Genomic DNA, 16940 nt, shown 5'->3' with positions numbered 1-16940 from the left:
TAATACTAACCCTTCTTCCTTGACAATAAAAATCACTTCATATACTTTGCCTTCCTTTGGGCGCCCATATCTTTAATGCTGGAATCCTCTTTTCTGTACTATTTCACTCTCTATCATCATTACAGATTTCATTTTCAGATGTTAGCATATCTAGGCTTTTGGTAGATTACATGGAGTCTCAATTTCCAACTTATATGTAATAATAACACCATTTATATAAAATCTATTTTATTTGTAGATTTTTTCTTCATTTTTGACAGACACAATGAAAATAAATTCCATTTCAGAGGTCCAGTCATTTTAATGGATATCTTTTTTTACTCCTATAATAATAACCCATGCTTGCTTAATAAGGTTTTAGTATATTAAATTTTAGACATTTACCTTAAGCCAGATATTAGATAATCATCTGCTACTGTCATATCTTTGACTCTAATTTTGAGCTCCTTGATTTTTATACCTTTTAAAAATTTAAACTATAACACTACTTTTTCTTTGCTTATTATTGCACTGATATCCCCATATGTAGGCTATGACATTTTACATGTTTTCTTTTAATACTCAAAAAATTGTTTACCATCAAAACATCTAAATAATTTCTCTGTACACCTTTAGTATACAGAATATAATTAGTATATTAATTTGTCTCTGCTTATTGGGAAATACAGATTGTCATTATTTATTTTATTTTTTTTACTTATTTATGGTCTTTCTTTATCTTGAGTTAATTTAAGTGGCCTAAAATTAAAACACTTCTTCTGACATTTAGAATTAAGAATAAGACACCCATTTCTAACATTGTTTTCAACAGAGATATACAGGTATGCTCACGCTGAAACAGAAACAAACATATACTACGTGCTGTATGCATGATGAGAAGTACGGATGTAGATTCGAGGATCTTTACAGATGAATTGAGCTCAGGAGTCAGGCCTTTCTAATGCACAGCAGAATATTTCCTGTATCAAAGCTGAGAAAAATTATGGAGACAGTGCCCACTAAAGGTGATGAAAGACATTAAGTTGACTTAAATGAGATGGAAGAGAAAAGTGAATCTATATTTGTTTTTTTATAAATAGTGTTTTTAGGAGAATCAGATGCTGGATGTCTTTACATTTAAGTTAAAGAGAAGATTTTGCTGATTTAATTAAATATCTATCCTTTTGAACTGTATGAAAAGCAAATGATAATGCCACACTCTGGCAGTTTTTCTCTCCAGTGACAAGATATATAAACTAACCAGAAACAAAATTCTTATTTTTTCCTTCCTTCTAGCCTACCAAAGTGGTCAAAATGGATTATTAGTGCAACAAGAATCAATAAAAAACAAGAAAACTTTATATGATAGTTTATAATTTATGAATTGTTCTCAAATATAATCTTTTGTTTTATCAGGAGAACTCTGTAAGGCAATTGAGGTGGGGGATGATGATTATTTTCCTCAATTTGAAGGTAAAGAAATGGAATTAAAAGCTACATAACTTGATTAACTTTAGAAGGTAGTAATGAATAGAGTCAGAAATCACTTTAAGCCTTCTGAGATTATTACAATACCCTGATTTGTCTAGAAAAATGAGATTTCAGGAAACCTTTAAATTAAGCAATTTGGGAACATAGATTCCTGTGTTTGTATGGGCCTTGTTAAGATTAATCAAGTATTTTACTGAGTCCTTCTTGTGGGAAATAGTCTGTCTCATGGGTTAACAGTGAGCACTTATGTTAAAAAGGGACATCTCCTTTATCCATTACATAATAATAAATCAACCGCCTCTGGGGTTTGTAAAATTAGAATACATAATACTTCCAATATGCCAAGGCTCTACTCAGTGAGGAAAGAGAACATCTGTCCCTTCCTCAAATGTTTAACTATTCTTCAATCTGGAAATGTTTGCCAGGAAGAAAACAGAAATTATTTGTTTTTTTTATTAGCATACCTTGTGTGTTCTATGCTCACAGGCATTTTTGTTGTGGTGGCAGTTGTGGTGGCTGTCCTTGCTAATGAGTTAATGGGTCCTTGAGAGCTAGTTTTTCTTGAAAGGGAGAAAAATGTCTCAGTATGAAAACAGCTTCAAATCTTCTAACACTATTTTGTGTGAGTTAATTCACCTCTTGCTTCTTCTTTCTGGGTAAGTTTTATATTTAACTCTTTTCCATTCTCCAAATGAGGATTTGGTTTGTTTATATCTAATGGTGGAGATGCAGCAGCCATTGCTTAGCAAACTTATAGGGGAGGTAAGGCATTATCTTTTTTGGCTCACATTAATAAATGGATGGCTTTGACTCAGGCCAACACTATTGTGACCTTAGTGAGAAATTCAACAAGCCTCTGGAGGTGAGACTTTGCATTATTTGTTCAAGAATTGGCTTGGAAGGAGCAACTGCTTGTACTGAAAATAGCAGTTCTAATCAATTGGATATTACCCAAAAGTTTCCCCTATTATGGAAAGAGTGAGATTCCTCTTAATGTTAGGTTATTGGTTCTAAACTATATTGGCATAAACAAGGCTGGTTCTAAGAAAGAGCTAATATGCCTTTGGATGTAGTCATCTAAATATTTTCTAAATTCTCTTTGCTGACTTAGAAATCACGTACTATCCAATTAAACAACTGTGAAAAACATGGAAAACCCGGCTCCTAGGCAAGTTGACTATCTCAGATGGTCAGACATTATTATCGGGGAAGAAAAACCCAAGAGAAAAAGAGACCAAAGGGTGACTGCTCAGTAATCTTATCATGCACCTTCTGCCACACATTCATTAGAGCACCGGATTTTTAAAAGCTGAACACGTAGATTGCTACTCACTGGTAGATATTGGTTGGTGACTGAGAATTGTTGCGTCTCAGACTAAAGTAGTTTAAACAATGAAAAACTCCAGTACACTAAGCTATTATGGATAAAGCAGAAGTTACTGTATTCAGCCACATACTCATAATGATTTGTATCTTTTTCACTTTATTATATTAGAGCCTTTGAAATAACTTCTATGTGCATATGTTGAGACCTCTGAATATTCTATAGAAGATATTGTGACCTATGAAATTAAAAATGGCTGAGCAAGGTCTCCTGCAATATTTAAGGCAAATTTGTGTATGGCATGTTGATTACAAAATGATTTTGTAGTATTTTCTTTATTTATAAAAGCTCCTTGTAATACCACATATCTTCTGATGGATAATGTGCCTGTATGTTCTATTTTTTTCTTTGTTTCTCATACCTCTGGATTTGTTTATAATGGGGAATGAAAACAAAGACATATCATTTAGGGGCTTCCCCAGCTTTCTGGTGATCTCAGTGTTTCTATCTCACTGATTTCTTTACTTCCTCCTTCTCAGCTGAGACATTTTTAAATGATATTAATTACATGAAATTATGCCTATATGTATATACATTATAGTAACATAAATATACATCTTAGAAATATGTAATCTTGATCTGATACAAGCATTTGTATTACTAACTGCCAACTGAACCCAAATATATCAATAATCCATTAGTGAGACAAAACCAAAGATGACATCAAAGTATTTAATAATTGATACAGCAGATCAATCATAATGGTTACCTGCAAACAGTGTGATATGACTTTCTGATGTGTAATAACTGACCACTATCCTGTGACACAATCATGAAAGAATTAAATTTAAGGAATTTGTAAACATTCATTATTACAAGAAATTAGTGATTTGTAATATCACTAACATATTGATTAATATTATTAAGTATAAAAAGGGAAATATTAATGATTCCTAGTTATGCCTAGTGTACTAGAAAGGATAAAGGTAATATGTATGATAAACGAGGATTAGACTAGAATTTAAGAACCTGAGTTCAAGTATCTTTTTTGTCACTACTTGTGGGAATGTCAATATATAACTTACACACTATGGATTTGGGTTTCTTACTGAAATTGAAATGGCACAGATATATATGTGGTGGCATCTTAGATAGGAATCTTTCTTGTTCACCATTTGAAAAACTTACATAAGACTAAAAAAATAGGCAAACTACACTTTTATTGATGCAATAAGATAAAGAGAGTGAATGCATGCATGCCAGCATAGGCAAAGAGCTTGTTTATAATCAAAGTCATGCAGGAAGCTATGGTTCCAGAGTATATTAGACAGGAAATGGCAGGGTGTTTTACACTGAAGCTCTGATGGGCCAAGCAGCAGCAGATACCAGAATGAACTATGAAAATATGTTCTCAATGATCAGTTACCCATCCTAAGTTGCAAATTCTGGAGGGCAGGGCTGTAACAGAATAAATCAGGCAATGTCCACATAGAAAGGTAATGAGTAAGTGCACGCATCTCTTATCATTCCAGTGAATGACATTGTGTGGAAGTCCAAAGTAGTGAATCTCAGAAATTCTAACAAAATTCCATGTCTATAGTGTACATTATTGACCTTAGATCCAGCAAATACTGGTTGCAGTAGTCAATGGGAAGCTAGGGTGCAAAAGGTAGGGACAGAAACCTCCCGAAACCTAGCTGCCTTCAAAGAGACACAATCAAAACCTTTATATCTTAATAAAACATTTGGTCATTTGGGCAACTGAGGAGGCAGTTTTACGAAACCCAGAAGGAATCTTGAAGCCATCACTATCCACCAGCCATAAATAAAAATAAAGCAAATAGTGCAACTGGTTCACAAAAGCCGAAATCTTTTAACCATCAATAATTCAAAAGGATCCAGCAACACAACACTATAATAAAATTAATGAGATTGCAATAAAACTTACAAAGAAAAGAGAAACACTTGTTACTGTGTATTAGAAAAAATAAACAAAAGACTCCACATTGAATTATACTTATGAAAGAAGAACACAGAACTAAAATACAAAAATTCAGGGAACATATGTCCTGCAAATAAGAGAAGGTAAGTATGTGAACTGGCAAAATTGTGATCTAGCAAAATGCAGAAAAGAAAATGAAGTAAAACAGTCTTAGAATTTAAGATGAAATTGAATGAGGCAAAGAGAGGTGACGACGTAAAGAACAATAAAGAATATGGGGAATAGAAGTGAGAAACTAACACTCCCCAAAAATTGAGTTAAAGAAGAGAAAGAATATAATAGATTTAGAAGAGAGTTTAAAGAGAATGTTTCACAACAATAGAACAGAATAAATATTTTAATATATATTAATACCCATAAGCCTTGAATCTACATATTGAAAGTTGTACTGTTTACCAGGGGAGAATGAAATACAACGGTTAATATTGAGATATACTCTGGTAAAGTTATTGAAATTAACAACAAATATTTGGGCAGTAAAGCAAAATATCAAGTTACTTGTAAAGAAAAAAAGAAGTGCTATTCCCCAGGTTACTCTATCCAATTATTCAACCCCAGAAGATACTAGGTTTAAAATAATCTTAAGAAGATAAAGGTTGATTTTTTTTTTCTGTGAGAAGATGGCAGAGGAGTGAATGGGAGTCACGCTGACCTCCTCCCAAAACCAAACTGGAATTGCAACTAAATAATGGAGTAATCACCTGGAAAGCAGTGGAGCGATAGTGGGAGAGGAGCCTTGGTGCCGCGGACAGTGGATTCTACACTCACACATCCCAACAGGTCAGAAGTACGGTGGAGGTTCGAGAGGGTGGGCTGGGTGCGCACGGGCACTGGCACCAGAGGGACATTGAAACGGCCAGTTAGCTTCCCCCGAGAAGAACAGGGTCTGAATCATAAACAGGAACCCCTAAACTACAGCAGCTAAAGCCAAGAAAATACAGACAAAACGCAAATCCAAAAAGCTTAGGGGTGCTCTCTGCCAGAGACAGGTGGCTGGGGATGCAAAGAGACATTTAAAGGGCCAACACAAAAGTTGCAGCGGCAGCCACCCTCCTTGATCGCTGGGTAGAGGCGGCAGCAGGGTGGGCTGGTGACTGGTAAAAGACTGGTGAGGAAAACTCTGTGAAGAGAACTAAGAAGGCAGCCGGTGGAGCCCCGGTGATAACTCACCTCCCACTCTGCAGCTACCATCTCGCTCAGGCAAAAGGGAATCAATTAACCTGCCTTTTGTGCGCTCTGCACACAGCTTGTACGCATGTGAGCTGCGGGGCTGAGTGCAGACTGGCTGGGAGAGCCTTGAGGAGAGACTGGAGACGGAGGCATTGGGGAAAGAACGGGAGGAGGAACCGGGGAGTCCCGACTCCCTCCCCGTTCGGTAGTCTCCATTGTGGGCTGGAAAGGCGCAACCCCAAAGACACAGAAGCGGGGCGCGCAGGAACCAGACTGCCTGCAATTGAAACGCAGTCTGCACAGGGGGTGGATCCTTGGCCGAAGGGGTCACAGAACTTCCCGGAGACCCCTGATGAGAGACTAGAAATGGAGGCATTGGGGAAAGAACAGGAGGAGGAACCGTGGAGTCCCGACTCCTTCTCCTTGCCGAAGTCTCCATTGCGCGGGAAGAGGCCACACCCCCAAAGAGCCAAAAGCCGAAAAGCACACATAGACACCCCCAAAACACCCAGTGCAGGAGTGCACACTTGCGCCCAGTGACTGGGGAGGGTTGGCGAGCGTGTGTGTGACCCGCGCGGGCTGGCGAACGCTTGCACCGGCCAGCAAGGCCTCCCACAGATTGGCACCAATACGGCCTCCGAGGGAGTGCGCACAGCGGCAAGGGCAGGCGTAAATTGACCCACCCGCCTGCCATTGCGGAGCGGCCCACAAAATTAGTAGAGCTGCCCAGAGTCCCTGGAGGAGAGACCGGACACAGGATTAACCAGAGAGTCCTGGAGCTGACTTCCTCACATTTCCGTAGTCCCCATTTTGCGAGGGCAAGCAACGCACCCAAAGAGCCAAACGCGGGAAAAATACACAATAGAAGACCCTAACCTGACCAGTGCCGCAGAGCTCTCCGGCCAGGGGGGCCAGATGAGTACACGAGGTCGCGAATAAGCCCCCTGATCTGGGGCAAGCACATGTGAACCCAGGCAGGTGGGGGATCCTGCCGCGTGGGAGCCCGCATAAGAGTGCAGAGAGATCTCAAAAAATAGCCCAGCCCTGACCGAAGGGGTCACAGAGCTGCTCCAAGCAGGAGTCAGACACCGACATTAGACTCCTGGAAGGCTCAAACAAAGAACCTAAGGTCCTATAGGGTCAACAACTGACATCATCAGAGGCAGGCCCAGAAAGAAAAGTAAAGGACAAAAATACTTAACAGACTCTCACAAAAATGGGAAGAAAAAGAAGTTCCCCCCAAATGAGTGGAAAAGGAGACTCCCCAGAGAGAGAGCTCAATGAAATAGAGGCAAGGGAACTATCAGATACTGAATTCAAAACAACGGTTCTAAGGAAGCTCCATGAGCTCAGCCAGCTCAAAGAGAACTATGAGAAACGGCAGAGAAACTATCAGGATCTTACAGCAAATTATATCAGCCTGGAAAAGGACATAGAAACTATCAAGAAGACACAAGAGGATATGAAGAATACCACTTCTGAATTGAAGAACACAGTAGAAGGAATCCAAAGCAGGCTGGATGAAGCCGAGGATCGAATCAGTGAGATGGAGGACAAGGTAGAAAGAAGCTCCCAGAAAGAACAAGAAATGGAAAAACGGCTCAAAAAGAATGAAGAAGCATTTAGGGAAATGCAGGACAACCTGAAACACAATAATATCCATATACTAGGGATACCAGAAGGAGAAAAAGAGGAGCAAGGGATAGAGAATGTCCTCAAAAAAGTAATAATGGAAAATTTCCCTAATGTGAGGAAAGAAAGGCTCTCATGGATCCAGGAGGCACAGAGGACCCCACTCAAGAAGGACTCAAAGAGGTCCACTCCAAGACACATCATCATTAAAATGGCAAATGTCAAAGACAAAGAGAAAATATTCAAGGCAGCAAGGGAGGAGAAAGTAACATACAAGGGGGCCCCGATACGCCTAGGAGCTGACTTCTCAACAGAAACACTACAAGCCAGAAGGGAATGGGAACAAATATTCCAAGCCATGAAAAGCAAGGGCCTACAGCCAAGGCTGCTCTACCCAGCAAGTATCTCAATTAAAATAGAAGGGGAAATAAGGAGTTTTCCAGACAAGAGAAGACTAAAAGAATACATCTCTACCAAACCAACACTCCAAGATATGCTAAGGGGACTGGTTTAAGCAGATGAAGGAAAAGAATGAGACAGAGAGGACCACAGGTACAAAGAGAAAAGATGAGTAAGTTCCTATCAGTAATATCTCTCAAAGTGAATGGACTAAATGCCCCAATCAAAAGACACAGGGTAGCTGAATGGATAAGAAAACATGACCCACACATATGCTGCCTACAAGAGACCCACCTCAGAGCAAGAAACCTACACAGATTGAAAGTAAAGGGATGGAAAATAATATTCCAGGCAAATGGACATGAGAAAAAGGCTGGGGGTGTCATACTTGTATCAGACAAAGTAGATTTCAAAACAAAGGCCATAAAGAGAGACCCAGAGGGGCACTTTATAATACCTAAAGGAAGAATCTATCAAGAAGACATCAACATTGTAAACTTATATGCTCCCAATATAGGAGCCCCCGAGTTTATAAGGAAATTGTTGGAGGACTTCAAAAAAGATATAGACAGCAACACACTGATAGTAGGGGATTTCAACACCCCACTATCAAAAATGGACAGATCTTCCAAACAAAACATTAATAAACATATTGTGGCGCTGAATGACACACTGAATCAAAGAGACTTAACTGACATATATAGAACCTGACATCCCAAAGAAGAAAAATACACATTCTTTTCAAATGCTCATGGCAGTTTTTCAAAGATAGACCACATGATAGGACACAAAGCAAGCCTCAGCAAATTCAGGAAAATTGAAAGAATACCAAACTTTTTCTCGGACCATAAGGCCTTGAAACTCAAAATCAACCTCAAAGAGAAAACTTCAAAAACTTGCAAACTCATGGAGACTGAACAATAGACTATTAAAAAATGAATGGGTCAATAATGAGATAAGAGAAGATATCAAAAAATATTGGAAACAAATGAAAATGAACAGACAACAGTCCAAAACGTATGGGACACAGCAAAGGCGGTCCTGAGAGGGAAGTTCATAGCAATAAAGGCTTATCTAAAAAAAGAGAAACATTTCAAATAAAAAACCTAGCACTACAACTTCAAGAACTGGAGAAACAACAACAAATAAATCCCAGAGCAAGTAGAAGGAAAGAAATAGTCAAGATTAGAGCAGAACTGAATGACACAGAGACGAAAAGAACAATTCAGAAGATCAACCAATCCAGTAGCTGGTTCTTTGAAAAGATAAATAAAATTGACAAGCCTTTAAGACGACTCATCAAGAAAAAAAGGGAGAGGACCCAAATTAATGATATCAGAAATAAAAGGGGAGAAATAACAACTGATACCACAGAAATACAAATGATCATCAGAAACTATTATGAACAATTATATGCCAAGAAATTTGAAAATCTTGATGAAATGGACACATTTCTAGAAAAGTATAATCTTCCAACACTGAAGAAGGAAGAAACAGGAAGCTTGAACAGACCGATAACAGCTGGGGAAATTGAAACAGTCTTCAAGAATCTCCCAGCACACAAAAGCCCAGGACCGGACGGTTTCACAAGAGAATTTTACAAAATATTTAAGGAAGAGCTAACGCCTGTCCTTCTCAGACAATTCCAAAAAATCCAAGAGGAGGGAAGACTCCCAGACTCTTTTATGAAGCCAGCATCACCCTGATCCCAAAACCAGATAAAGACCCTACAAAGAAAGAAAACTACAGGCCAATTTCGCTGATGAACAGAGATGCTAAAATCCTCAACAAAATATTGACAAACCGCATCCAGCAATACATTCAAAAGATTATCCACCACGATCAAGTGGGATTCATCCCAGGGATGCAGGGATGGTTCAATATACGCAAATCAGTAAACGTGATACATCACATAAATAAAAGAAAAGACAAAAACCACATGATCATCTTGATAGATGCAGAAAAAGTATTCGATAAGGTACAGCACCCATTTATGATCAAAACACTCAGCAAAATGGGAATAAATGGGGCATTCCTCAATGTAATAAAGGCCATATATGAAAAACCTACAGTCAATTGTTACGATCCCCGCAAGTATGAGCTCAGAAATTAGAGTTTGATCACGCACGCTTTATTATTTGGCCAATTTTTACCTGCACAGGGGCCACCTTTCCCTCGAAAGGAAAAAGGCACGCCGCTGTAAGGGTACACGGGTTTTTATAAGCAGAGCAAGCAAGCAGAATACAAGGGCGGGAAGTGGCAGTTAGCGATAGGCTACTTTAGGCAGCTTCTTTTCTACTGATTGGGTTCAAGGCTGATACTGGGCCCCCCTACTCTGTGGTCAGGCTGTTTATCTGAGGCAAGGCTCAACCGTTGTCCTATCTTGTTACTAAGGGGGGGCTCCAATTCTTCCCTTCATCTTGGGGTATTGTTTGTTCTAGTTTGGGTCAACTTGTTCCCCTTAGTCTGCTCATATCCGTGTTGTTCTTGTCCCATCTGCAAGTTGCAGCACCCTGAGGTTGTTTAGTCTTTCAGCTTAGTTCCTAGTTCCTGTTTCTTGTTTCGGCCCAGACTTGACCTAGTTTTAAAGTTTGGCCCCTTCATTCCCCCCTTTTTCTTGTTCATCCTTTGTCAAACCCTTGACTCAGTGTCTTCTGTGGTTAGTAGGGTATAGGGCTGGGACAGTACCATCACTTTCACAACCTCTATACGGTCCCGCACAAATGCTATGAGCTTATTCAATATTATTGGGCCAAACAGCAGGATTAGCAGGAGGATTAGGACCGGCCCAGCTAAGGCCGACACTAGGGTAGTCAGCCAGGGTGAAGCTTTAAACATGGAGGCATACCAGGAGGAATCACCTTCCTCACTATCCCTTTCTTTTAACCTACGAGTCAAAATTTTGATGTTTTCCCTTATCACTCCCGAGTGGTTGGCATAAAAGCAGCATTCTTCTCCTAAAGCAGCACAAAGCCCTCCCTGCTTCAAAAACAGAAGATCTAATCCTCACCTATTTTGGAGGGCTACTTCTGCTAGCGAGTCTACTTGCTTCTCTAGATATATTACCTGCTCTTGTAGTAGGGACACATCCTTAGAGAAAGTTTGTGACAGCTGTCGTAGATTCATTTCTCCCTGCACAAGGGCACCTGCCCCTAGGGCAGCAGAGCCTACTATTCCGATTGTAGCTACGATGGGGACAAGCAGGGGGACCCTCTTAACTCGAGGGGAGGGTTGTGGCAGGAAGTTGGAATCTCCCCCCATATAGATAAACTTGGGGAATGATATAGGCACTAACACAAATATCAGGGTTTATGGGGGCTATGCATTTCATGACTCCTCTTGTACAAGCAAACCATAGCCCTTCCTGAGCCTTTAGAATCTCAGGTTCCTCCTCTTGTATGGGGGTCTGCTTCTGCATATATATATAGCTGGTACAATAATTCTCATATAATGTGGAAGAAAAGTTAGCTAGGACGTAGCATGTCCCGTTTCCATGAAAATCTGCTAATTTTAAAGTGGTCTCTTGGCAAGTACAGTTCCATCCTTCGTCCTTATTAACACCCATTCCCGGAGCTCATACCCGCTCGTTTCCCAATTTAGTCCAATCAATATTAAGAGCGGGTAAAAGAGAGCCGGAGAGGCTTTCCTGGGTCCTGTCGAACTCTCCATGGTTTTTCTTCACTGGGGTTCTGAGCTGGCTTAATGTGGGAGAGGTGTATCCAGTAGGGTTTCTCAGCCACCAGAACGGCAGTCGGGGTGCTTAGCAGTACCTGGAATGGCCCGATCCACCTGTGTTCAAGGCTTCCTCGCCGGTGGTTCAGGATCCATACCCATTGACCGGGGTTCAGTGTCCTTAGTTCGCCAGCACCGCCTCTTTCATTTGCCTCCTTTTCCTCCCTTCGTAGGCTCCGGACTTCTTCTCTGAGGGCCTGCAGTGCCTGTAAGGACTTTAGAAAGTTATGATTAGAGGCCTCCACCTCCTCTCTAGTCAGCTTGGGCACTAGTGGCACAGGCTGCCCGTACATGATTTCATAAGGCGTCCACCCTCCTGTGTACGGGGTACATCGAGCCCTAAATAAGACGAAGGGGAGCAATTCTACCCAGTTCTCCCTGAGCTCCTCCTTTAATTTAATTGTTTCCTTCAAGGTCCGATTCATTCTCTCTACCTGCCCTGAGCTTTGGGGTCTATACACACAGTGCAATTTCCAGGTGATGCCCAATCTCCCGGCTAGATTTTGGGATATTTGGGATACAAAGGCAGGCCCGTTATCTGATCCAATCGCCACGGGAATGCCATATCTGGGAATTATTTCTTGGACTAAGATTTTCCCTACCGTGGCTGCCGTTTCACCCTTTGTGGGGAAGGCCTCCACCCAGCCCGAGAAGGTGTCTACTAGAACTAAGAGGTATTTGTATCCCGATTTCCCTTTTGACATTTCAGTGAAGTCAACCTCCCAGATCTCTCCAGGGGCATTTCCCTTACGCCTGATAAATTGAGGGCATTTTTGATTCTGTGCGTTTACCCTGGCGCATGTCTGGCATCTGGACACTACAGACTCTATAACCTCCCTTAGATTAGGAGCCCTGTAATATTTTAATATTAACTTTTCTAGTTTTCCCCGCCCTAGGTGTGAGCTCGCATGCATTTCTCGGACTACATGGGTTAGCACTCCCTGGGGCAGGTAAAGCCTGTCATCCGGGAGCATCATCCAACCTCCTTTGTCTACCTTTCCCCCTAGCCTCCTCCCTTCTATTTCCTCTCCCTTACTATAGGTAGGCGGGGAAGGTAGCACTGGGGTAGGCACCATGGGGAGTACTCCTGCAGCCTCCTCTCCCGCCGCCTCTTTGGCCGCCAGGTCAGCCAGGGCGTTACCCCTCGCCACGGGGTCACTTCCTCTCTGGTGCCCTCGGCAGTGAATGATGGCTACCTTCTTGGGCATCCACAGTGCATCCAGCAGGTCTAGGATTTCCTGGCGATTCTTGATTTCCTTACCTCCAGCCGTCAGTAGCCCGCGCTCCCGGTAGATGGCCCCATGCACATGGGCTGTTGCAAAAGCATACCTGCTGTCCGTGTAAATGTTGACCGTCCTTCCCTCGGCCATCCGGAGGGCTTGGGTGAGTGCGACCAACTCTGCTCTCTGGGCCGATGTCCCCTTGGGCAGAGCTTGTTTCCACACTACTTCATCCTCTTCAAGGGCTTCCTTCAGGGCCCAAAACGCCTTCTGCCCCTCCTCAGTCCAGGCAAACTCAGTCTCTTTCCCCTTTGTCATGTCGTAGAGGGGCTGAGCAAGCCTGGCGTACCCTAGGATCCAGAGCCTACAGTATCCCACGGCTCCTAGAAATTCTCTCACCTGCCGTTTGGTGGTTGGCTCTGGTATCCATAGGATAGTCTGGACCCTTAGCTCAGATAAGGTTCTTAATCCTCCGCTCAGGTCATACCCCAGGTAGCTTACCTTGGTAGACACGATTTGTGCCTTCTTGGCTGAGACTCTGTATCTCAGCCTCTCGAGCTCCCTCAACAAGTCCTCTGTTGCCTGCTCGCAATCACTGGCGTGGGACGCAGCCATGAGAAGGTCGTCTACGTACTGTAGGAGTACTACCTCGGGGTGTTTTCTCCTGTACTCTTGTAGATCCTGGCTGAGAGCCTCGTTAAAAATGGTAGGGGAATTTTTAAAGCCCTGGGGCAGCCTTGTCCAGGTGTACTGACCTCCCAGGCCATGCTCAGGGTCATTCCATTCAAAGGCAAAAATTTCTTGGCTCTGGGGTGCCAGTGGGATGGAAAAGAATGCATCCTTTAAGTCTAAGACCGAGTAATATTTGTGGGTAGGAGACAAAGCACTCAAAAGCGTATAAGGATTTGGCACTGTGGGATGTATTGTCTCTACCCGGGCATTCACTTCCCTTAAGTCTTGTACAGGGCGGAAATCAGATGTCCCAGGTTTCTGCACAGGCAGCAGGGGAGTATTCCAGGGGGACTGGCGCTTCTTTAGAATTCCAGCGGCCAGTGACCGCAGCAAGTGCTTAGCTATCCCCTCCTTGGCTCTGGCGGGAATCGGATACTGCCTGATTCGCACTGGGGTGGCTGTACTCAATAACTGGACTACTACTGGCGCCTGATGTACTGCCAGTCCTGGGGGGTTGGTCTCTGCCCATACCCCAGGTATCTTTTCCCAGAGTGCCTGGGGAACTCCAGTGGAATGAGGCTCGGCCTCACTCACAGCTAGCAGGTACTCTTCCAACAGGGGAACAGTAACTTCTAATCTGGGGTCCCCCTTCTCTTCCTTGGGTGTCTTGAACACTATGGAGGCTTGCAACTTTTGAAGTAAGTCCCTTCCTAGCAGAGGGTAGGGGCAATCCGGTATAATCAGAAAAGAGTGAGTGATTGTCCCTTTTCCAAGGTCCGTAATTCTCGCACTTGTCCAAGGATAAGTCTCTGATTTCCCGGTGGCTCCTATAATTTTGGCTGTTTCCTTTTCCAGTTTTCCTTGGGGCTGCTTCAGGACAGAACATGTGGCTCCTGTGTCGACTAGGAAATCAACTGGTCTTCCTTCGACTGTCAAGGTGACCATGAGCTCCCGGGAGCCAATGCTTATGGAGCTCTGGCCCCGTCAGTCTAGGGTCTGCAGGAGCACCCCAGGGGTCCCCCTTAGCTCCTCTATCCCCTTCCTCTTGGGGCATTCCCTCTTCCAGTGCCCCTTCTCCTTGCAGATGGCGCACTGATCCTTCTCTAGCCGGGCTCCCCTCCTTTCTCTGTTCCCCCTACCGGGGTTCCCTCTGGGTGCACCTCCTTCCCTCTGCGCCACTATCAGAATTTTTGCTACTTCCCTAGCCTTCCCAACCTCTGGGTCATCCCTGTTGACATATACCTTTTGGGCTATTTCTAGCAGTTTACTGATATTCTCTCCCTCAAATCCCTCTATCTTCTGCAATTTCCTCCTTATGTCCGTGGCTGATTGCGTGACAAAGGCTATGTTTACAAGTCTCCTATTCTCCCTTGCCTCTGGGTCTAATGGGGTATATACCTTGTACGCCTCCATTAATCTTTCCAGGAATGCGCCAGGGGTCTTGTCTCGTCCCTGCACTACCTCACTCACCTTCCCAAAATTTGTGGGCTTGTGGGCTGCCCCCCGCAATCCCCTCAGAAGAGCTCAGCGGTACTGCAGAAGTGCCTCCCTTCCCCCTCCAGTGTTCGGATCCCAATCAGGGGGGATGGAGGGGAGTATTTCCTCCAACTCCCTTCTTCCTCCCGCTGTCCCTTCTTCCTCCCCCATAACCGCCTTCCCTGCTTCCCTCAGGATCCTTTCCCTTTCCTCAGACGTAAACAGGGTCTGCAATATCTGCTGGCAATCATCCCATGTGGGCTGGTGGGTCCGGAATATAGTTTCCAGTAGGGAAATCAAGCCCTGGGGTTTCTCAGAGAATGGGGGGGTTCTGGTGTTTCCAACTGTATAGATCACTCGTGGAAAAGGGGACATAGATTAGCCTAGGAGGCGCCCTAGGGGCGTCCGGGGCCGTGGGCGCCTCTCGGAGCGGTAGCAGGGCCGGCTCTCTAGAGTCCGGAGCGCGCCAGCCTTTCTGTCCCTCACCACTGTAAGAGGTCCCTCCCCGGGTGTGGGGCGGACTAACAATTTCCCCGGATTGCTCGGAGGAATCGGGTGCCGCCAGGGTGGGATACGGCGGTGGGGCATTAACAGGATCTAAGGGGTCCTCGGGCTGGGCTGGCAGGACTGGATACGGTCGGTTTCCTTCAGGTTCCGACGAAGGCTGGGGCTCAGCACCCCCCCTTCCGCTATTTCTTTGGGGGCCTCTCCTCTCTCCCGATCCAACGGCTAGGCACACCGCTCTACCCCTCCTGTTTGTCCCTGCCTGCCCTTGGCTGCACTTCCGGACGTAGCCCGGCCTATCCGTGGCAATATCCGTCCAGACATTGATGTAGATTTGCTGGTCCGGATGAGGCACCACGTAGGTGACTCGTTGGACCGAGAAACAAATTGGCAATTGGAAAGTTCCCTCAGTCGGCCACCCAACATTAAAGGTGGGCCACTCAAGCTGGCAGAACGTTCGGAGGGTCTCCGGGTCGGGAGGATTCCCTCCATAGCGCTCTGCCTGCTTTCTGAAATCAGAGAAGTTTTTCAAGATGCAATCCAAAGGTGAACCCTCGACCGCTCCTGTGGATCCCCCTTGTCCCATGTCTTTACGTATTTGGGTCCAAAGATCGTGACTTATGAGACCGAGGAGGGTCAAGATTAAACACGCGGCCAGGCTCCACACCACTCTCTCACTTACGCCGTTCACTCTTCAGCCGGCCTCACACACGCACATTAAGGAGACGACTCAGACAGACGGGAACGATGAAAGCACTTTCACTTTCGCTCGCCTGGCCTCTCCTCTCGCGAAGGACTTGGGTCTGTCTTAGCTAAGGCTGCCCGAGTAGAATCCGGGTTACCTCCCAGCCGTTATGCCATATGACAGACCGAGGACTCGCAGGTTGGGGCCCACTCAGATTCCGTAGGCTCGCTGTCCCGTGGAGTCACACAGACAGGCACTCACTCACTCACACGGCACTTTCGCATGCGCTCCCGTACCCGTTTCTTCCCACGCTGCGCACCAAAACTGACCTCAGGCGACCCTGTCACGACTCCCGAGGGCGTCCCCTCCTTGGGAGCCCCCTGGGTGGACTGCCGGTGACGTCTCACCTACCACCTCAGGGCTGCATAGGCTAGCCTTTCCTTCCCCTTAAGAGAATTCTCAGTTTAACTCACCCAACTCGAGCTGGTCCTTTTGATTCCCGTTCTTTCACGCCACAAAGGGGGAATCTCGCTGGGGCCTCCAAATGTTACGATCCCCGCAAGTATGAGCTCAGAAATTAGAGTTTGATCACACACGCTTTATTATTTGGCCAATTTTTACCTGCACAGGGGCCACCTTTCCCTCGAAAGGAAA

General features: G+C 44.2%; 1 protein-coding gene across 1 annotated transcript; it reads right to left on the bottom strand.

Annotated features, from left to right (window-relative positions):
• Positions 1–11608: 11608 nt before the first annotated feature.
• Positions 11609–16187, bottom strand: LOC129081040 (uncharacterized). Its single transcript, XM_054586601.1, is given in 2 exon segments — positions 11609–15400; positions 15492–16187. Coding segments are annotated over 2 exon segments (4488 nt in total).
• Positions 16188–16940: the final 753 nt, after the last annotated feature.

The sequence above is a fragment of the Pteronotus mesoamericanus genome, unplaced genomic scaffold (genome assembly GCF_021234165.1).
Source record: "Pteronotus mesoamericanus isolate MK-2021 breed Mesoamerican mustached bat unplaced genomic scaffold, CSHL_Meso_final contig_94, whole genome shotgun sequence".
Taxonomy (NCBI): Eukaryota; Metazoa; Chordata; class Mammalia; order Chiroptera; family Mormoopidae; genus Pteronotus; species Pteronotus mesoamericanus.
This window is presented reverse-complemented; position numbering and strand designations above follow the sequence as displayed.